The following is a 21,286-nucleotide window of genomic DNA, read 5'->3' on the forward strand; positions in this document are numbered from 1 at the left end:
TGCACAAGTGCGCTGTCGGGTCCCTGTGCGGAGAAAGGCGGCTGACGGCGCCGTGAGGGGCCGGACCCACCGGAGAGCCGCCGACAGAGAGAGCCCGACGGCACGGTGAGGGACTGGGCTGTGGGAGGAGCCCAGCGGCGTCCTTCCGCTTCCGGGGCAGCCGCCGGTGCCGCCCCCTCACGACGTGTTTCTCCTCCCGGTTCCAAGATGGCGGCGGCGGCGGGCGGCTCGGGGGCCGCGGCGGCGCTGTGGAGCGAGGTGAACCGCTGCGGGCAGAACGGCGACTTCGCCCGCGCGCTCAAGTCCGTTAACAAGAGTGAGTGAGGCAGTGCGTGCGCGGCGGGACTGCCTGTCGCCGGGCGCGGAGCCGCTCCCGTACCCCGCCTCACGGCTCTCCAGGCCGGTGTCGCTCCCCGCGGTGCGCTTGGCCCTTCGCAAGGGTCGGTGTGGTGGGGGCGCGGCCGCGGTGCGGAACGGGCTGCTTCCGCCTGCCGGGCTGCGGGCTAAGCGGCGCTCCGCTCCCAGGAGCTCTTACCGGGCCGGGGGAGGTGAGTGAGTGGGGCAGCCGCCCGGGCCCCGGCAGCGGCGGTAGCGTGATGCAGCCCCTGCGGTGTGCCGAGCCCTCGGGGTTACCGGCGGGCTGTCCTTCGGTGTCGCTGCGGGAGAAAGGAGGGATTTCCCCCGGGAGCAGGGGGGGCGGTGGTGTGAGCAGGGACCGGCTCACTCGAAGTGGTAACTTGTCTGGGGGAGTCAGTCTGCTCTCGTTGTGGTAGTTTGCTATCCGGAGTGGGATTGCAGTATAAAGCACGCTGTGGCCAAGTTTCTCTCTCCTAGTTCTCCCTCACTGCCTCCTTTGGCAGAAAGTATTAGCATGTAAAATGACCGCCTGTGTCGGGCTATGTCATACTTGTATGTCAGGCCTCTTTCTTCCTGCGTACGCTTTACGTGGCACGCAGGTGTTGGCACTGTGTTCTCTGCCTGGTAGTGAAGTGCCAATGAAAGGTTTGTCCAGGTGTGTACAGCTCCTTCGGTGCAGCTGCGTTCCGAAGCACAACAGTCACTTTAGGTAAGTTCAGTATTTATACTGGATCCTTTATCCTGATAGGATTTGTTTCACGGTCTGAGCCAAGGCGAGCCGTGCCAGGACCTGTTTAAATTGGCATAACTGCTCTCAATGATGGGGTTTTGTAGCTGTAACAGCATTTGGCTTTTGCAAAGCCTTAGTGTGTGTGATAATGAGTTAGATTGCTGTCTTGAAACTGTTTTCCTCTCCAGTACTGCAGATCAGCAAAGATGATGTGACTGCACTTCAGTGTAAAGTAGTGTGTCTTATCCAGAACGGGAACTTCAAGGAAGCCCTCAGTGTAATCAACACCCATACGAAAGTGTTAACCAAGTGAGTTGTGTCTTGCTGTACTCTACAAATACGAAACCACATGTGCTTGAGAACCTACTGCAGCTTTTGTGGGGGGGACTAATAGGCAACAAAATAAAGGGTGGGAGGTGCTTAGAGTTGTTGGGATTGGGCTTCTCAGTGAAGCACTGATTTGTTCTGGGTGTCAGAGGTGGTCTGATTAAGTTTAAGACAGTCTAACATCTTGCTGTTGAAGGGATTGTCCCTAATCTAGTTTCCAGTCATCTTCACGAGCTAATTCTGCTTGTTGATGTTGTGCACCGTAGGTGGTACAAGGGGAGAGGACAGATCTTATGGGGAGTGAAGAGAGAAAGGAAAAACCCTTGCTAGTGGCAGCTAGCTGTTGGCTTTGCTTGGCCATCTCTTCATACTGCTCCCTGGGGTCCTTTTCTTTGCCAGCCAGAAGGTGATGCTTCAGCTTTTGTGGTGGTGGCAAGCCCTTTGTACATGTTCTCAAGTCAGGACCTTGAGGACAACTTCTGTTTGAGAATAAGCCAAGATTTCAATTTGTGTCATTAAGCAGACATATATTTATCTTTCCTGATAAAGAGCTAGGGTAAAAATTGCTACCCCAGAACTGCCTGGCAGCAAACTTTTTGTATTTCAGATAATGCTCTGTAATACAGCTAGTTTATTCCTGAAATACAACATCTGTATTTCAGATACTTCCAGAAAAGTGCATTGTAATATTAGTGCAATGAAACATCCACATGTTTGTGTTCACATCTGGATAAAACTTAATTACCTTATTCATTAATTCCATTTTTCCTGGAATGGAAGGGGATTATTTGTATATATCGATACATATTTTTTTTAACTTGTCTTTTTAGTATATGGTGAGGAGAAGGAGGAGTAATTTCTCTAAATTCAACTGGCTTCAGAGTTTTCCCTCTAATTTCTTTAGCTTGGCTCTAGTGTGTGTCTGTCTTTGCATCCTGTAGAGCAGGGGAAGTGGTGATTCTTGCTCTGTCTTAAAGTTGTCCTGTCCTGCAGTGAGACTGGCCCAGTGCTTTGTTTTAATTCTTAATTGTTCATTTTCAGACTCCCTGAATACTCAGCTAGACAGATAGTTTTAAATAGGCAAAGGAATAGCTGGTAACTCCTATGGACTAAGGGAATCACTGATTAATTTTCTTTTGGCTTAAGTGGTAACTCGGGGATAAGTGGCACAGAGCATTCAAGGCTCTGCTTGTTTGATAGTGTTTCCCTGCTGGTGTGAGCTTCCTTTGAAGCCAATTTTATCTTAGCATCAGCAAACCCTTTTGCTGCAGTTCTGCTGGGCTGATATTTCAAAGCAGGTTAATGTTACCGTTGGCTTAGTATCAGGCTGTAAGAGGGACTGTATTTCATACCATTTCATTTCTCTTAGTAGATGGTCTTTGAAACTTTACAGAAGCAATCTTTTGCTGTAATGATATGCTTTCTCCTTAAGAAGGAGTCACATAATGAAGTTTGGTATCATTTTACCTTTCAGCATTTGATTCTCATAATCAGTATGAAACAGGGTTTTGAAATGCCATGTGTCTGGAAACACCGGAAAGAAAGAACCTCCTATTTAGGTGGAGCTTTGATATTCCTTCTCTTTTGAACACTAAGTAGGTTTAAGGTATTTTCAGTGCTCAATAGATACATAATTCAGTAACCTGGGATCATGTGCTCACCTCTGGTGTTTGGCTCTTTGATTATGGAGCAGTCTGTGACTAATTAGGGCTGCTTAAACAAGTGTGTTCAGGTGGGTGGACGCTGTTGAATGAAGACTGCAGTGCGTGCTGTCAACCTTTGTCTTGTTCTTGCAGTGATGTTATTGCCTTTGAGAAGGCCTACTGCGAATACAGGCTCAACCGTATTGAAAATGCTCTCAAGACCATTCAGAGTGCCAATCAGCAGACAGACAAACTGAAGGAGCTTTATGGACAAGTGGTAATTACGAGCTTTTCTTCCTGGTGGGATTTTTGTATGCTAGATACCTTGTCCCTCTAATGTGGGGCATGTATGGGGACAGAGTTTCCTTCTCTGTCTGTAAAGTAAGGAGAAGTACAGTTCCCAACTGCTCCAGCTTCTGTGGCACTTCAGACTCTTGTTGCTGAAGGCAGAATTGTCACCTTATTGCCACTGAGCCAAAGCAATACATTTGTAACTTGCTGTCCTTGGGTCTGGCCTGGTAATAGCCATCTGGCTGAGGGGATGGAGGATGGAAGAGAGCTGTGAGGTTTATTTGAGGCTGAGCCCCCTGCTTGCGTTGGATACCTGTCCAGGAATGGTTTGCAGGGGCTGCCATCTCAGGCATTAGAAAAAAAGCGAAAAAGAAGTTGTGTATCTGCTCTAGTTTCTCCCTGGTAGATCAGAACAGTTTTGAGAAGAATTGGCTGTCTTCTCTCAGCTGCATGAAACACCATTTAACCTTTCCTTGAGAAAAAATAAAAATAGAGAGGTTATCTAAGCTAGAAAAGGGCTGTTTGACAAAACTGTGTAAACTGCTGCTTTTAAAGAAGCTGTTTTAGGAGTAAGAACTGTGCTGTTTGTGCACAGGTATCTGGTGTCATTGCTTGAGTCCCTGCAAGTCTAATCTATAGAGTTTGCCCTTAAAGGTAGATGCAAATATTAGTAATTTTAAAATGTATGATGCTCTGCAGCCCACAGCCAATGGGGAGGAAGGGAGGAGACTGTAGTCACTGGCATACAGGGAAATACTGTCCTGAAGGCTAATCTCTTCCACTTCTCAGCTGTACAGGCTGGAGCGTTACGACGATTGTCTGGCTGCATACAGGGATCTCATCCGCAACTCCCAGGATGAGTATGAGGAAGAGAGAAAAACCAACCTCTCTGCTGTTGTGGCAGCGCAAAGCACGTGGGAGAAGGTGATGCCAGTAAGTAAGTGTGTGCATGTGTCTGTGTAAGAGTGAGATCCAAGGAGTATAGGGTATGGAATTGTAGGTATTTAACAGGGTAGAAATGTGTTCCTGTCTCTTAACGACTTCTGAGTGCATTGAAGATCACCTAGCAGTTTTCCCTGTATGGAGGGAATAACGCTGTTATTGTTCACGAGTTGTACGTCACCTTTGATCTCTAGGAAACTCATGTTAGTAGATGTCACAACTGAGCAGGAAGTACATTTCTCTGAGCTTGCATTAGGCAGAACACTTGTGACTAGCACTTCCCTGTGTCTCTTCACCCTCTTGCTCAGGTTAAAGCTAACTGCCTAGATCACCTAGCCATGGTTGGGAATATTTTGGTTCATGATCAAGTGCAGATTGTAGCGTTCTCATTTCTTCAGAGATCTTTGTCCTTGGAGGTGTGCACAGCGTGCTCAGCGTTGTGTTCAGCGCTGTGGATAAGCTTTCCGGTTCTCTAGAGTAGTGGTTCGTAACCTGCCCTCTTTCAGTAGCCTAAGCACTCCCTAAACTCAGGCTAGAGTTTCATTGCTGCCCTGTCAGTTGCCTCTGACTTGGTCGTGCAGTGTGAGGGAAGATCCTTTGCACTGACTTATTTGCACTTTTAAAACTGCCTCTGAATTTACTTTGTGAGGAATAGTTTGAATGTGCATAAAAACTATAGTTTGTGTCCATTATCTGTCAAAACTGTATAGCTTGGTTGGTTAATGCAATTTTGCTTTTTGTGTTTTGCTTTTCATGCTAGGAGGATTTGGGCCTTCGAGAAGCTACCTATGAGCTGTGTTATAACAGTGCATGTGCATTGATTGGGCAAGGAAAGCTGAATGAAGCAATGAAAAAACTACAGAGAGCGGAAGGTAAAAACATGGTGAGGTGAGAGGGAAGCTTTATGTGATAGAAGTAGTTGCTTGCTCTCTATAGACACAGTCAGAAAGAGGTTTTCAAAACTTACAAACTGACCATCAGCAGGAACTGTAAGTTTTTGCTGGTTCCTTACAGAACTGGTGTTTCTGTAGACACATTGCTCTGCAACTCTTTTCCAGAGCTACGTGGCATGTACCGTCTCCTGGGTCTCTTACAGCCTTGATTGGTGTGCAGTGCCTTTTTTTGAAGTAGGAAGTAGTCAGGAGTGTAATCTCTTCTCATAAGCATGATATTTAATATACTCTTAACTGCTGGTTTTGTTAGATATATGTATATATATATAAACATACACTTTAAAAAATAAAAATACCTAGTAGTCCGAATTAGGTATCAAATTAGTGTAAGCCAATAAATGAGCTTTTTTGCAAAGAGGATTTTTTATATGGACTAGAAGTGGGGTTTGTGTGTGTTTGAAAACAGAAAAAGCAGGTTGGAGGGGGGAGCCTTAGGAAGACTTAGCTTCTGTCTGGTCTGATTGCTTTTGCAGATAAATAGGTCAGTTCTGTCCCAATTTTGATGGTACAATAGCAGCTCTTTCATACAACTGATTTATTAAGTATGTGTAATTTAGGCTTATGTAGTGTGATCATAGTCCTTTGGAGAGCAAAGCAAGTGGTGTTGTGGTGAGGTGTATGAGAACATTAAGAAGTGACTGGTATGTGTATTGAAAACTGATGGAATTGTTCCCCATAAAGGGAGATGTAGTCTGAATATTGCAGGCTTGCAGCGCTCTAAAATAACTCCCAAGATGGTGAGCAGTTGCAGCTGAGTGATCCCTACGTAAAAGATCAGGATCTATGTTTAAGGAAATAGGAGAGAAAATGAGTATGTGACTCTGCTCTCAGAAGGCAGCTCTGGGAGGGACAGTATCTCTTGTGCATTTGATATTTCTTCCATATCATGTAGTCTTCTCCCTCATGCTTATTCCCATCCATCATCAGACCTGTCTGATGTGCCCTTGTAACACTGCAGAAGTTTCAAGGATACATGAAAAAATGATATGTTCCCCCATACTTCTAGGTGATTTTTTTTGTCCCTAAAGCCTTCTAAATTCTATTCTTCATTTTGCTTTTCCTTCTAGAGCTGTGCCGCCAGTCGCTGTCGGAAGACTCTGTAAGTTCTTAATGTTCTGGAAAGTGCTTTGCACCAGTGTGAACAGGGGTGCAGTCATAAAGTGTACTGCAGGTAGCAGAGGATGGCCAAAGCTGCTGTGCAGCATTACCCAGCACAGCTTGCTGCTGTTGCTGGTACCTGCTGTGAGGTTGGGGCAGCCGTCATAGTTGTTGCAGAAGGGTAGCTAATACTGTCAGCTGTTTGCTGCTGTACTCTGTGCAGTTGCCTGTGCTGGTGCAGGCAAAATGGGTAAAGGTTGTGTGTAACCACTCTGAGATCCACTCTACTATGGGTGGACATGCTGAGTGGGTTGTGGGAAACGGGAGATTTGTAATCACTGTCACTTCGAGCTGAGGGGCTGATTCAGGGCACGAGTTAAGGGTATCTTCAGATTCTTGCAGAAGAAGGTGAAGCTTTCTTTCCCTGTGGTTTAACCCAGATGTACTTGTATATTGTACTTGTATTTGTGCTGTGGCTACAACCTTCGTCTGTAATAGCTGGGGTACTTTGCTGCCCAAAACAGCTTACAGACATTTGCTAGCCGAATGCTGAAGCCAGGGAAAGAGAAGTGAGATGGCAGCTTTTTTTCTTTTTGCCTTGATTTTCCTTCAGGATGTGACAGAGGAAGACATTGAAGCTGAACTAGCCATTATTCATGGTCAGATGGCTTATATCATGCAACTACAGGGTCGTACAGAGGATGCTCTACAGCTCTACAATCAAATAATCAAGTTGAAGTGAGGTTTTTTCTAGAACAAATGCTCAGTCTTCCATCTGTAGAGAGACCACTGTTTAATAATGTGCTTTCTACTTTTCGTATCTGCAGGCCAACAGATGTAGGACTCCTTGCTGTCATTGCAAATAATATCATCACAATTAACAAGGTATAGAATTAACTTGCTTTCAATGTAGTTACTGAGCCTGCATCTCTACTTCTGTGGAGAGAAGGGCAATAACCAGGAAAGACTTCTTCCTAAACAGTAGTTAAATCACAGGCTCAGAGACTTTTTCATCTTCAAGGAACGTAGTGAAATCTTCTCATGATGTGTGATTTCCCCAGGACCAAAATGTCTTTGACTCAAAGAAAAAGGTGAAGCTGACCAATGCAGAAGGTGTTGAACACAAACTCTCCAAGAAACAGCTCCAGGCGATTGAATTCAATAAAGCTTTGCTGGCAATGTACACCAACCAGGTAAGCAGCTGCAGATTTACTCCACAGGAGTTTAACTAGGCAAAAATGGATACGTAGCTGTTCTGTGGCGAAAGATAAGACCACTTCGTTTAGGTCCCTAAAAGAACAGACAGTTATGTAGTGACCTGAGTGTGGCTGTAGGAAGGATGGTTGGAAATTATTAGAAGACAGAAGGGGTGTGTGGGGTTCTTAGCTGCATCTGAAGTGCTCCTAAGAGGCCTTCTTCTTGGTTCTGTGTCCCACTTCAGGGAAACCATCACTTCTCAGATACAACTGGTATGTTAGCCCTGTATTAGGTGCTTACAGAGGTTGAGAAAAGTGTGTTCTCTCTTCCCATTCCTCAGGCAGATCAGTGCCGCAAGCTGTCAGCAAGCCTGCAGTCGCAGAGCCCTGAGCATCTTCTCCCTGTGCTGATCCAGGCTGCCCAACTGTGTCGTGAGAAGCAACATGCAAAGGCTGTAGGGCTTCTGCAGGTAGGTTAAGAAAAAGTTGGACAAGCTCCATTTAAACTTGTGCTTTGTGTTCTCTTGTGCTGTTCCACTTGGTTCATTTTGTCTGTGTTAAATTCCCAAGGGTGTCTGACTATACTTATTTTGGTTTGGTTTAATGCTACTGGAAAGCATTTACATGCAGCTGAATGATGCTGCTTTTAGATGGGAGTCATTCTCTTGCACCTCTGATTTTTATGCTTCGGAAGCTGTAGTAGACACGTAGGGTAAGCAGTGAGCTCTGCTGCTGTCCTGCTCTGCTTGCAAGCAGTTTGCAACAGCTTTCTGGGGAGAGCAAGTAGCCTGGGACAGAAATCTGAGAGGGTGATGGGCCTCTAGCACATTTTGGGGCCCTCCTCAGCTTTGTGCTGAAGCCTGCCTGGCCTGAAAGGCTTCCTTTGGCTCTTGCCAGCTTGCTGTGACTGCGCACGAGCAGCAGCCTGGTCCCCACATACATGTTGAATTGTTCTTTCTTCTGACTCTCAGGACTTTGCAGACCAGCACCCTGCCAATGCAGCTGAGATCAAGCTGACGATGGCCCAGCTAAAAATTGCACAAGGTATCCAGTGTCCTACTTTGTTGGGAAGTGTCTGCACATGATAATGGTACGAGGCGTGATAAAAACAGATTTTAGGGCAGTCTTTGCTGCAGTCACTGTTGTGACGGGTCGAGAGCAGAGATACTTCCAGTTGGGTATTCTATATATATGGCTATAGCAGGATAATGCTTACAGCTTAATGTCTGGATGTCCAGGCTTCAGAGGCTCCTGGTAGAGATGCCCACAGCCTTTGTAATAGGGCTGAATCTGTTCTGGGCAGGAGGGTCTTGGAAGTAGTATGTGGCTCCCTGGTGGTGCCATTCCTGTATATAGTCAGGCAGTCTAGAGTTCCTCCTGGAAGAGAAGACCCTGCTTGCAAAAGCTTACTCCTGAATCCTTGCAGGATGTGGCAAGAGCAGAAAGGGTTTTTTTGTGTGGAGGCTTGTCCTTTATTCCTGGAAATAGGGGAGGTGTTCCAAGAGGAGAATTGTTATGTTCCCATTGTTTACCTTTGGCTGGAAGTTCACGGGCTGGTTGAAGTGTTACTATGTCTTTCAGAACTTGTTCCTCCCTGTGTGTCTTGTAGGCAGTGTTACCAAAGCCTGCATGATCCTGAGGAGCATAGATGAACTTCAGCACAAGCCTGGTATGGTAAGCAAAACTCAGCCTGAACTGTGTGAGGTTTTTCTCAGGTAGCACAGCTTTGTGCTGCCTGCTCCTTGTTGCCTCTTCGCTGTGGTTTTCATTTGACCTGAGTGTCTGCAGTGATTTTGAGCCCATCTTCCTTGTCTTGGACAAAGGTGGGATTATAATTTGCATCAGGTGGTGTGAATTTAGCCACAGAAGTACTCTGCCTGTCAGCAGAGATTCTCTCTGCCTATATTCCTACTCTCTCGTAATCGCTCAGACTTGCGTGTTGCCTGGATTTACTTGCGTAACATGACTGGAGCAGCTGCTTCCCTGGTATGTACTGTTGGGAAGTTTCTGAAGCAGCTCTAGCATGACAGGCGTTAGGGAAGAAAGTGCCACATGTTCCAACCCCACAGCATCACCCTGCTCTGCATGCATGTCCCCATCTGGCATTCCAAAAAGCTTTTTGACCTTGAAAATGCTCAAGTGTACAGCGTAAGCATCTTGAGCAGAGGCTGACAGTTACGGGGCTGTTCCAATTGCAAGTGCTAACTATCAAAGTAATTTATAGGGGCAGTTCAGCATTACCAGCTCCTTGCCCTGCCTCATCTCTAGTTACAGCTGGGGTGCAGACACACAGGTGGTGTCTGTATCATCTCTTCAGTACTGATTTACTTTTTTTATGGCTATTGGGATAGAGCATGGGGGAAGAAAAAGGGTTTCTAATGAAACTGTGTCCAGTGCAAGCAAAGAAAGTGCTCAGACAAGGAAGTTCTTTCTGTGAATGCAGTCTTGAGCTTGTACTGTAAGAGAGAGACTGGTGGGGACATTTCTTTGGGAGGAACCTAGGTAGGAAGGTCTTGCCTGGATATCCTGTCAGTTGCCACAGCTGGCTTTTAAGGATGGAGCAGAAAGCTCACACTGGTGCTGGTTTTAGGAAATACCATCATTTAACTTCTGACTCTCTGGCTATACAGCTTGTTTGAAGAAGTGCTGTAAGCTGCTCTTGGATATTTGTTTGCAGGTGTCTGCACTGGTGACAATGTACAGTCATGAAGAGGACATTGACAGTGCAATTGAAGTTTTCACACAGGCTATCCAGTGGTATCAGCAATTCCAGGTAAGTCGGAACCAGAGGAGCTAGTCTTTTCTAGGTTTTTCTAGCTTTTCTAGCTAGTCCAGCTTAGCTTTTCCTGTTGATGCATAGCCCCAGCAGCTCATCCAGTCAGGGTTTTGGAGACCAGTGGGCTGTTTTGTGAGCATTTGTTTTATCACAATTTCATTATTTTAGATGTATTGCAAACGGGAAGCTCCAGTCATATTATGAGAGTGGTGGCAGTGGGTGCCCAAATGTAGCAATCAGTTCTTCTCCCTGATTAGAACACATTGTGGACCACCAAGCTGCCTTGTCCCATGCAGTTCTGCCTCACACTGTGGTGTGCAAAGGTGGCCTGCTTTCTGTGTGATGACAGGGTGCTAGCTCAGTTCCCTGGGGCCAGGTCTCAGGGGCATTAAAGCCAGCTAGAGCTGGGCACTGTGCTGTGATAATGAGGAACTAATCATGGCTGCTGTGTCTTTCAGCCAAAGTCTCCTGTCCATTTGTCGTTGATAAGGGAAGCTGCCAACTTTAAACTAAAACATGGCAGGAAGAAGGAAGCAATCAGTGACTTGGAGGAGCTCTGGAAGTGAGTTGGGTGGTTGCTGAACAGGAGATCTCCAACCAGAGACATCTGCAATCTGCCCTGTGCCAGGCAGCACCTGACACCATTGGTTGACTGGTAGCCATGCTTTAGAGTTGCTGTCACACAGGGGCTCCAATGCAAAGCCACGCTTTGGAAGGAGGAGGGATAATTCATTTGATCAAAGCTGATATTCACTTGAAAACCTGGTTGACCTGTCCCAGAAGCCTCTTGCGTGCAGCGAAGATTGCTTTGGGGATGGGGATGCATCAGTTTTTCTAGTGCTATATAAACCATGGATGTCTCAGTTTTAATGTTTATTATGCACTTGATGGGACTGGGGGGATAGCAAACTGTTAACTTATTTTGCTTCTGGGACCTGAGGGATTTTTGCCTTTCTTTGCCTGCTTCATGATACTGTGGAGAAGTGAGCACCTCCCTTTGTCCACACAAGTGATGTTTGGTGATGTGCTCTGGAGGAGACCACAGACTGACATGCCTATCTGCACAGACAGCAACTATGCTGCAGCAGGAAGCACTGCATGATGATGCTGGTCTTTGGGATGAATGTGTACCTTGGTAACTTGGTCTTTTTTTTTCCCCTTACAAAGGCAAAACCCAAAAGATGTGCATACTCTGGCACAGCTAATCTCTGCCTACTCCCTGGTGGACCCCGAAAAAGCTAAAGTGTATCCTTTTGAGGTGGTATCAGAGAAAAGGGGCATTTGAGCATTGGTCCCTTCTGTTTCAGCTGTGTGGAGAATTCAGTCCCATTCTCACCTGAAGGCAGGCAATGTCTCCAGAACAGCTATGTATCCTGGTCAAGCTGTCTGGAGCTCTGTTATTTCCTTAGTTGGTTTGATTACTGTGGGTTCCAGGACCCTTTTACCTTTGGCTGCCTTCTCTCTGAGAATTGATAATGGAACCAAAAATAGGAGCTCCTCTGTATTTTCTGTTGGAATCTGAAACCTGTGGTTGTAATGCTGGACTGTGCCCTCTAAAATGTGGCTAAGCTGTCAGCGACCCAAAATACAGGATCACATACTGCTCTTGCCATCCTGAGCAGCTTTTAAAGGAAGTTGCTGCTTCTTTCCCCGTAATAAAGAAAAGTGAGGCAGGTGGTGATTAAGCAGCTCATCCCAGCTTGTGTAGGAAACTGGTGAGAGAGCTGGAACTAGCCCCATGAGCCTGTCTGGTGTCTGCATTGCTAACAGGCTGAATTTGTTAAGCTGATGCTGCCTGTTGCTATCTGGCCAAACCTGGGTGTTTATCTTCTTGCTTGCCAGTTAGCATCCCTGAACTCTTCCCTTGCAGTCTTAGCAAACACTTGCCTTCCTCGGATACCCTGTCACTGAAAGTAGATGTCGATGCGCTGGAGAACTCCCATGGAGCAACCTACATTCGGAAGAAAGCTGGGAAGCTCACTGGAGACAACCAGCAGAAAGAGCAAGGGTAAAGCGGTCTGCTGTACCTCTGGTGCAATCATCCTTTGGTGTGGCACAGGAACCACTCCTAGTGTGGTAGGGGCATTGCTGTGGAAAGCAGGCTGGTGGAAAGGGAGCCCGATGTCTAACTGCAAGGAGTTTGAGGTAGCAGCAGAGCAAGTTTTGAGAGAGCTGGGATGGTTCAGCTTTATCCATGGCTAGTTTTCAGTTGGCTTGTCTGCTGTGTCCGTGCTGTGTCACAGCAGCTGTTTCTCTTCTTGCTTTTCAGACAAGGGGATGTGAAGAAGAAGAAGAAAAAAAAGAAGGGTAAGTTGCTAGCTGTTGACACAACACAGCTCCATGGAGCTCACCAGATTGTTTCTTCAAAAAGCTTTGAGCTCCCCAGGAGCTGGAGCTCTTTGCTAGGACTGGGTTCCTGTGAGCTCAGATCTTTCTGACAGCTTGTTTGGATGAGGCATTTTTCCACTGAAGTGAGAGCAGCACTCTGATAGGATGACGTGGGTTGCTGGGCTCTTTACACTTCTTGGCTACTGACTGCTATATGTATCCCTTGGTGATGCCTCTCTAGTGTGTTGACCCCAGTCTCATTTCCTGGCACTGTGTTGTGCAGGAAAGCTGCCTAAGAACTATGACCCCAAGGTGACTCCTGACCCTGAGAGGTGGCTTCCAATGCGAGAGCGTTCCTATTATCGTGGCCGAAAGAAGGGCAAGAAGAAGGATCAGGTTGGCAAGGGGACTCAGGGTTCAACTACAGCTGGCTCCTCTGAACTGTAAGTACCCATTAGTCATGATCTGGGAAAACACTACACTTCCTTCTAAGTTGATGCTGATTATTTGAGCTGGAATCAGGGTTTCCCAGTGTGTATGAGGCCTGACAGGAAGATGGTGACTTACTAGCATCTGAGAGAAGGGAGTACTTCTAAAATAATAGCATTGCAAGGTCCAGTGCTGTCTGATAGTTTCTCTTTATAGAGCTGTCTCCGAACAGAAGCATGAGAAGCCTTTTGTGGCAGGGTTGGCTTGAGCAGTGTTTGTGAGGAGGGCTGGCACAAAGGTGCCTTTGTGCTTAACGAGAGAGAAAGGGTGTTGGATTTGCTCTGCCTAAGCGTGGGGGGCTGAAAAGCTTCTCATGTTGTGTGAGCTGTCACACATCTGTTCAAAAGTTAGCCTTGCTTTCATTGTTGAGGACTTACACTATGTAGTAAACATCAGTTAGAAGGTGATTGCCTGCCTTTTGAGATGCGTTCCCATCATCCAGCCCTTCGATACATGTTGAAGCTTATTTAAGATCTCCTTGCATGAGTGCCCTCCCATACCTTACTGGGCAGCTGCTGTGTTTTGCTGTCAGCTTCCTGCAGTAGTGCTACATCTTGTGGGTGGCTGTGAACCCACGTGGTGTCTCTTTCTCTCATTTCCCTGCAGGGACGCCAGTAGGACTGCCAGCAGCCCACCTACCTCCCCTCGGCCTGGCAGCGGTACAGCTGTGTCGGCCACAAGTAATGTCATCCCTCCCAGGCACCAAAAACCCGCTGGTGCTCCGGCTACCAAGAAGAAACAGCAGCAGAAGAAAAAGAAAGGGTCTAAAGGAGGGTGGTAAAAAGCAGGACATGTAACCTCCCTCCTTCAGTAGGTGATGCTGGCTGCAGAATAAAGGTCAAAAGCAAGTGCTGGAGAAAGACACTTGGCATCTGGATCTCTGTCCTGTCTATGGGGAGTCTGGGGGGAGATGGGCTGGGATAGGCACTCAGGTGGGTTGGTCTGCTCACAGTCACCTTCATCACGCTTGCTCCCACTGTGACTTCGTGTTGCCATTAAACTGAAATGCAGCCTCTAGGAAGAAATCTGTCCATGTTGCCAAAAATTTAAAAGATGTGGAATAATCGAGAACTTCTTGAAATGTAGTTTTGTGCTCCTCCTGTATATGATAAGGCCTTTAGCAAATTTATTTGACAGTGTGTCCGACTACGTAATGCAATGTGTCTCATTGCAGTCAGTCTGATCACCAAAGAGCACAGGCACAAAGGGTTTTGGGAAACAACATCTAGCTACATGATACAGAAAATAATGTGAAGGGGGAGAACAGGGCTGTTAAGAGAAAGCATGGCGAAGTGTGTGGCAGCTGAGTCAGTGTCCCTCTTCTGCAACTGTTCCTCTAGCAGGCTCGGCAAAACGAGTGAGTTAAACTGATGTGGCTGGTGGTGGTGGGCTAAGTGGAAGAGGCGTGCTTCTCAAGTGGAATCTGGTGGTCAGGTGGAAGGTGTGTCTGCTCTAGCACCCTACAGGCAGCCCCCATGCCCCTGTAAACTTCTGGTTTGGTCTGAATGTAGCAAAACCATTTTCCCATACATGGACTTTCAGTGGGAGTGTTGTCTTACGTCAGCCCAAAAGGCAAAGGCTTCTGTCTCTGAAAGAATTTAAAGCAAAGGCCTGAAGAGGGGGAGAGCAAGGAAAATGTTAACTGTGGCTTAAAAAACTAACCCTGAGTCCCTGTGGAGTAAAAATCTACTGAATAGGAAACAGTTTTTACTGCCTTGACTGTACACTGGGAGCATCGGGAAAGGGGGCTAAATGTGTGGTTCTCTAAGTGAGAAGGAAGAACAGAGAACAGAAAACAGCTTTCTGAATGACTATCAGCCACTTGGATTAAGTGACTTGTCTGAGTCCTGTGCGTCCTCCTAGCCAGCAGCTGGTAGCTACCGGAGAGCGAGTGCTACCCTGCAGTGATAGGATGTGATCTGGGGAGAGGAGATGGTGGAGGAGAATGCAACTCTGTGTTCTCCAGGTATTTTCTCTGTTCAAACCTGGCTGTAACCAACCAGATAGAAACGCAGCCCCGTGGCACTGCTGGAGCCCTGTCCGGGCTGCTTGGACCGTGCTCTATATGGGCCTCCCCCGGAGATGGGTGCCCCAGAAGCAAATCCTGTTGTGGGGGGTCGAGGGCGGCAGCAGCTGTGGGGCACGCCTGCCTTCCTCTGACAGCAGAAGGCCGCCAGTGACACCGTTCGCTCTTGGCTTTATCGACACGGGTAAGTTCTCAGCCTGACTGCCCGGCTGACGGGAGATGGGAAGAGGCCGTGCGTTCAGGGCTGCAGGGGGAACCGTGCGCACGCAGGGCTGCAGGGGGAGCGCTGTGCGTCCCTGCGCCTGTCCGTGCCTGGAGCGGGGCGGCCATGGGCGCCCGTCTGCGGCCCGCTGCGCTGTGGGGGGCGGCGCTGGCCGCGACCGCGGGCGCTGCCGTGGCGACCTGGGTCTGGGTCCGCTTGCGGAGCCGGGCAGCGCCGGCTCCCGACTGCCCTGTTGCCGCCACAGCCGCCGCCGATCAGGTACCGAGGCCGGGTTGGGGCAGCGGGTGAGGCCGCCGGGCCGGGCAGCGCTAACGGGGCCCCACGGAGCCTCTCGGCGGGGATGCGACACCGGCCCGCTTGGCCCTGGCGTCTTCCTCAGCAGCGCGGCGGAGCCTGGACCGGGCCGGAGCCGCGCTCCCCGCTTTCCACCCCAGGCAGCGGGCGGGCCGGGGGATGTCGCCGGCGTGGGCGCTGCGGCCCTGTACTTGTGCCGCAGGAGCCCGGCACCGTCTCCGCTGTGAACCGGCGTTTGCTGTTCTCTCCCCCGACCCCTTGTTAAGCTCCCTTATTCCCCCAGGCCTGCTGAACGTTGCACATGCCCGGGGTGCCTGGCTAAGCGTGCTGCCACTCGCTTCGCAGGGTACAGGACACGGTAAGCAGATACTGGTGCTGGGCCTGGATGGGGCTGGGAAGACCAGTGTTCTCCACTCCCTGGCAACTAACCATGTCAAGCGCAGCGTGGCTCCCACCGAGGGCTTCAACGCCATCTGCGTCAACACCGAAGAGTTACAGATGGAGTTCCTGGAGAGTGAGTGAACGTGTTTTAGTACTGGGTGTAAAATAAGTTCCTATCCTGTGCCCTAGGGATCGGGTTCCCTTGTGCCTGCTCTGATAACATGAAGTTGTGATTATTTTCTCCCTGGAGATTCTGCTTTCCCACCCCATTCCTTGAAGGAAATGATGCACTGGAGTTAGAGGAGGTCTGTTCATTCAGCCCTGTCCTCCAGGGAGTTCGGCTCCCAGAGAGAGAAAGGATAACAAGCCTAATGGTATGAAACCAGCCCAGAGCAGAGGTGTCCCCAGTAAGGCCTGTGTTGTGATTCATAGCCATTGTGTGTTGTACAGGTTCTCCTTGGTGCTCATGCCTGGCAAAGGGCAAGAGACAAAGAGGAATAAATAATAAGTTGAAAGAAGAGAGGTAGAAAAGCTTTGTACCTTTTTGTTCAAAAGACTCTTAAGTGGTGTTTTCTAATCTTTAATGACTTTTAAATGTCTGTAGGTTTGCACTAAGCTTTGTGTTGTCCTTAGCACTGATTTTTGGGTGTTGTCTGTGCCTGCAGAGAACATCTCCTGTGATGCTTTTTGGGGTGTCAGAGCTGTTCTAGGTGCAGCTAGCTGAGGGGGAAGGTGGAGGCCCTGGATTCAGGTCGGTCCCTGCTACAAAGAGTGCCTGCCTTCTGTGGAGGCAAAAGCTGCCCTTTGCTTCCTTCTGCTTCTGCACTGTACTGTATCAGTGCTCAACTGGCTCAGTTGGCAGCTAGCCCATAGATGCCTCTGTACCTTTGTCAGCAGGTCTAAAGGGGTTGTGCTATTCCCAAGTAAGTTTCTGGGATGTGAGGATGAGGCCACTAAGGCAGTTTCATTCCAAGTAGTACTACCACAGGAGTGTCTGTGGTGTCTTGGGGAAACAGCCTTTCCAGAAACACATGTATTCTGTGCCCCTGTCATAGTAGGTCTGAGACACTTTTGTCTCCTACTGGGAGGTGTTTTGTCTAGCTGAGCCCAGGGGAACCTACAGTATCTCTGCTCCTGCCCGGGGATGGCCTGAGCCCAGAGCCATGTACCCCACGGCAGAACCTGTTGTTTCTGAGTCGTCCTTCCCTCTCTGGTCCAGGTTGGTAGTCACTGAGATGTGCTGTCTGCGATTTGACCCATGGGAAGTGAAATATCTCAGGCCAGTTTCAGCCAGGTAAATCCGTGCATGGCTCTTTAATCTGGTTACTTATCCAGTCTATACCATCGCCTAGTCCAGGGGTTAGCAGCCTGTGCTGTGATCACATGGCACAAGGTGATCAGCAGACAGCAGGGGTTTTATTTTGCTGGCTTAGACAGATAGAAAATCAACATTCTATCTTTTTATTTGTACCATCATACAGAAGAGTGGGTGGTATCTTGCCTCTGGCTTCTGCTGGGTTCCTACTTGTTTGAGGGGAAAAAAAGTGTTCTCTGTGAGGTTGCTGACCCCTGGGTTATGCTATGCATGAATGCACTTAACAAAGGGAGCGGTCGTGAGCCCCACAACATCACAGTACAGAGTCAGAGACATCTGTCCCAAGTGTGATGCATCAGTCACAGCCCTTTGGTTCCTTTCCACAGCAACAAACTCGCAATACTGCCTGCAGATATGCTGAGGCTCTTGAAGGAAGAGGCAGGCATGCCCTAGCAGGAAATGATGTTTCCCTTTCTATGTTCTTGAAGCTACTGGATCATTTTTACTTTAGTGAAAGTAAAATTGCTTTGAAACTGAAAAAAGTCACAGAAAAAGTTGCAGCAAAAGGGCAGTAAAAGACAGCTGACTAGCAAGTCAGTTTTGAAAAGAGCTCCCATGTAAGGCAGCAGAACATTATAGGGAACTGCAGTTGTATTGTTCTGAAAACTACCTTTGAGAGAGTCACCTAGACCTTTTTTGCACCTCAGTACTCTTGAAGGCGTGGTTCTGCAGTGTACATGGGAGAAGACCTGAAGAGTGGAAAACACATCTGAAATGTTTAATATACTGTTAGCTGCTCCTGCTCCTACTAATCTCACCAAACTCTTTTTGTCCCCAGATGGGAATAACAATCTCGAGCAACTTGCTGTATGTGCAAAAGCAATTGCTTTTGAAGGTGGACAGTTTTCCTCTGTATCCAGCAGAGAAGAGCTCATGTAAAAATGTAACCGGTACAAAGATTTCTCCCAAGGATTGCCTGAAGGGTTTGCTGGGGCTTGAGTTTCCTCACCTCCTAAGCACCTCTGGTTATTGGCAGTATGAAAGCTATGGGAGTTTTGAACTAGTCCCCAGTGTCATACAAACCCGATGAAAGCCCTCCCTGCCTCAGAGCTAAATTTCTTCTTTGGAAATTGTAGGCCTGCTTTGTCTGAAGATGAGGTGGGCATGTGTAGGTGGGTTATGTGGGGACATTCTCCCATGGTGTTTATGGACCTCTTTCTACTCTTCCTACTTGCATGAGAGCAAGAAGCAACAAGGCAGGAAGCAAGCATAAGAAACTGAACCCAGAATCCTCTCACAATAAGAGCTTAAAATGATTTTGGTTTCTGTTCCCAGAATGTACACGTATGTCTGCATGTAACTTGACTGGGGAAGACAAAGCTATTTCCAGTCATATATATAGTAGCTCAAATACTTTGAGTTTTTGGTAACCCAGACACCTTGGGTTTTCAGCCCAGAGCCTGCTATCTGCAGCTCTGGGAGCAGTGCTGCTTGGATTACTTGGTGAACCCTGTGCTGCCATCTTCTCTTCCAGTCGGGGGCAGTGAATCTCTGCGTTCATACTGGAAGATGTACTTGCCCAAAGTGCTGTTGCTAATCTATGTCGTGGACTCGGCTGATCATGCCCGACTGCCTGTGGCAAAACAGCTGCTTCATCAACTGATCCAGAACAACTCCACCCTGCCGGTGGTGGTTCTGGCCAACAAGCAGGTAAGAGTTCCCTGCTGCTAGCTGAGCTTGGGCTCGCAGCAGCTCTGCAAAGAGCAACAGAGCCTTTCAAAGGAGGCCTTATGGCTGAGAGCTGGGGGTCTTTCTGGGACATCTACTGACTGCAAAAGAAAATAGTCTGAGGTTGATTTTTGGATCTACAAAATGCAGGTCCTGTGCTTGGAGATGGTGCAGTCAGAACTGTGGATGGAAATCGTGGTAGAAACTGCTGTAGAGTTGCAAGGTTTGAGAGCTGCAGGAGAGACTATAGTCAGACCTGGAGTTAGGTTTCTGTTCTGAATGTCTGTCTAGAAGTACCACTTTACCTAGCAGGAGCCAAAAAGTGAAGCACTGTTGTTAGCATTCAGATTGTCAGGTTGGTTGCTCCTAAGGCTGCTGCTGAAGCATGAGAGAAGAGCAGCTTTCCTCACAAGGCAGTGCTTTCTCCCAAGACTGGTGCTGTACCTGGGGCAGGATTGTGCCTGTGGTACAATGTCAGATGGCAGAACAGCCCAGGGATTTTAAGCCCAGATTTTCTCTTATGAGGGCTGTGCGCTCAGTTCACTCTACCTTGTTACCTCCTAAATTTCTGGTAACTTGGGCGTGTTACTAGTAGTTGTGTTACTCTTGAGTGCTTTGGCTTCATCAAACACAGGTGCTACTGCTGTTACTCTAGGTCCCACAGTCCCGCGCTGGTAGCTGAGAAGGCATGCAGGGCTTGTTTGCCCTGTTCTTGTAGCTCTTTGCTGAGCACTTTGGGCGGCAAGATTTTTGTCTGGCTCATATGGGTAGTGTTACACTGGTGTCATTAACACTGGAATGACTAGAAACAGAACAGCAATGTGGGAATAGTGCTGCTACCTCTTGCAACTAATGGTCTCATTATTGTTTTGTGTATCAGGACCTTGAAGGCGCATATTGCATCACCGATATCCACGATGCTCTGGCACTGTCTGATATTGGGGACAACAGGAAGATGTTCTTGATTGGTACCCATGTGGCAGAAGATGGCTCCGAGATCTCCTCCAACATGAAGGATGCCAAGGAGCTGATAGCGCAGCTGGTTTTGGAAGCACAGTGACAGCTCTTTTCCTACAATGTGATCTGTGCAGCTGAGGGAGACAGAGTGTTAGTGTATGGTCAGTTTGTCATGTGGCAACTGAAATGTACAGGTATCTTTTCCTTCTGAGTATGGGATTCCCCTGAAAATGGTGTCTAGTTGGTAACAAAATTAATTTGTAGTGGTTTGAAAATACATTTGAGAAGTAAGTCTAATATTTAGTGTATTTGTAGGGGAAAATTAGTCTCTCAGATAGCAGAGTTAAGAGGATTTGTAGCTTAGGTGGGCTGAGCTGGCTTCTTGCCAGGTGGGAATCAAGCATCCACTCCAGTGGAACAAGGTTGCATCCAGTGAATTTAGCTGGCTTGATGTCTCAGGTTTAAGCTGAAACATGTGTACTCCTCAGGATTTACAGAACCCTGTTACTGGTGTTGTTCTGTTGAAAGCCAGACCTCACTTCTTGACACTGTTAGAAATCTGAAGTGCTGCGGTTAGTATTTTTGACAGTTTTTGTTGCTGCTGTGTTGGAGCCAGCCTTTAAGGGAGTGGTAGATTAGTAATCTCTGGAAATAGAGTTGGTTATTGTTTCTTTAGTAGGTAAGAACAAGAAGACAATCGCAGTAAGACATTAAGTGTTTCTTTGCCTACAGGGAAAAACCAGAATGGTGTAATTTAAGGTGGTAACTGGAAGCATTTAAGTTAAATTGGCACCAAAAGTGGGAGACTCCTCCATCGGGCTGAGTGGCTTGTTTCAGTTTACTCGGGGTTGTCCTCAAGCAAGCAGTTTTACCTGTGAAAAACCTGTTGGGTTTTGAAAGTGATTTGTGTTACACAGCGGGAGAGAAAGGGTACCTGGTGAGTGTCACTCTCCCATTGTCCTCGGAATTACACTCCAGGAATGCGATCCAGGAGCAAGTTCTGTAACGGGCCTGTTCTGCGGCCACATTTACCGGATGAACGTTGTGTAGTTTCACCCTTTGAAACAAGATGCATAAAGCAGAAAACTTCACCCAAACCAGCGGTCCGGGCCTCATTTACCCGGGCAGGGCGTGAGGCTGGAGACCCTGGAGGGCAGCCTCCGGCAGGACGGACCCTCGCAGCCCTCCGCTGCCGGCTGGGTTCCCGTTCCCGGGGCCCGCCGGAGGAAGGG

At 48.0% G+C, this 21,286-nt stretch overlaps 2 protein-coding genes across 5 annotated transcripts; both read left to right on the forward strand.

Annotated features, from left to right (window-relative positions):
- Positions 1 to 150: 150 nt before the first annotated feature.
- Positions 151 to 13,994, forward strand: SRP72 (signal recognition particle 72). The gene is made up of 19 exons (XM_065692403.1): positions 151 to 316; positions 1,276 to 1,396; positions 3,211 to 3,334; positions 4,138 to 4,281; positions 5,051 to 5,162; positions 6,311 to 6,342; positions 6,955 to 7,079; positions 7,169 to 7,226; positions 7,403 to 7,534; positions 7,879 to 8,007; positions 8,509 to 8,581; positions 9,147 to 9,211; positions 10,215 to 10,310; positions 10,772 to 10,875; positions 11,481 to 11,558; positions 12,184 to 12,321; positions 12,583 to 12,620; positions 12,925 to 13,084; positions 13,737 to 13,994. The coding sequence occupies exons 1-19, from the start codon at positions 208 to 210 to the stop codon at positions 13,909 to 13,911; spliced, it is 2,013 nt and encodes a 670-aa protein (XP_065548475.1). The 5' UTR covers positions 151 to 207; the 3' UTR covers positions 13,912 to 13,994.
- Positions 13,995 to 15,420: 1,426 nt separating this feature from the next.
- On the forward strand, positions 15,421 to 21,151 carry ARL9 (ADP ribosylation factor like GTPase 9). Of its 4 annotated transcripts, none has more exons than XM_065692430.1 (4): positions 15,421 to 15,637; positions 15,957 to 16,187; positions 18,904 to 19,079; positions 19,978 to 21,151. In XM_065692430.1, the coding sequence occupies exons 2-4, from the start codon at positions 16,172 to 16,174 to the stop codon at positions 20,155 to 20,157; spliced, it is 372 nt and encodes a 123-aa protein (XP_065548502.1). In that variant the 5' UTR covers positions 15,421 to 15,637; positions 15,957 to 16,171; the 3' UTR covers positions 20,158 to 21,151. The 4 variants fall into 4 exon arrangements, with proteins under 4 accessions (XP_065548502.1, XP_065548518.1, XP_065548511.1 ...); XM_065692446.1 differs by having other exon boundaries at positions 15,431 to 15,637; positions 16,019 to 16,187; XM_065692453.1 differs by lacking the exon at positions 15,421 to 15,637 and adding an exon at positions 17,274 to 17,348 and having other exon boundaries at positions 16,100 to 16,187.
- Positions 21,152 to 21,286: the final 135 nt, after the last annotated feature.

Source organism: Lathamus discolor, chromosome 1 (genome assembly GCF_037157495.1).
Source record: "Lathamus discolor isolate bLatDis1 chromosome 1, bLatDis1.hap1, whole genome shotgun sequence".
NCBI lineage: Eukaryota > Metazoa > Chordata > Aves > Psittaciformes > Psittacidae > Lathamus > Lathamus discolor.

Bases quoted from the DNA above. Each gene is read 5' to 3' on its own strand.
- SRP72 (XM_065692403.1), top strand. From the start codon at position 208: ATGGCGGCGGCGGCGGGCGGCTCGGGGGCCGCGGCGGCGCTGTGGAGC. The intron at 11,559-12,183 runs GTATCCTTTTGA...CTTCCCTTGCAG, and splicing joins GACCCCGAAAAAGCTAAAGT to TCTTAGCAAACACTTGCCTT. The intron at 12,621-12,924 runs GTAAGTTGCTAG...TGTGTTGTGCAG, and splicing joins GAAGAAGAAAAAAAAGAAGG to GAAAGCTGCCTAAGAACTAT.
- ARL9 (XM_065692439.1), top strand. From the start codon at position 15,833: ATGTCGCCGGCGTGGGCGCTGCGGCCCTGTACTTGTGCCGCAGGAGCC. The intron at 16,188-18,903 runs GTGAGTGAACGT...CTTCTCTTCCAG, and splicing joins ACAGATGGAGTTCCTGGAGA to TCGGGGGCAGTGAATCTCTG. The intron at 19,080-19,977 runs GTAAGAGTTCCC...TTTGTGTATCAG, and splicing joins TGGTTCTGGCCAACAAGCAG to GACCTTGAAGGCGCATATTG.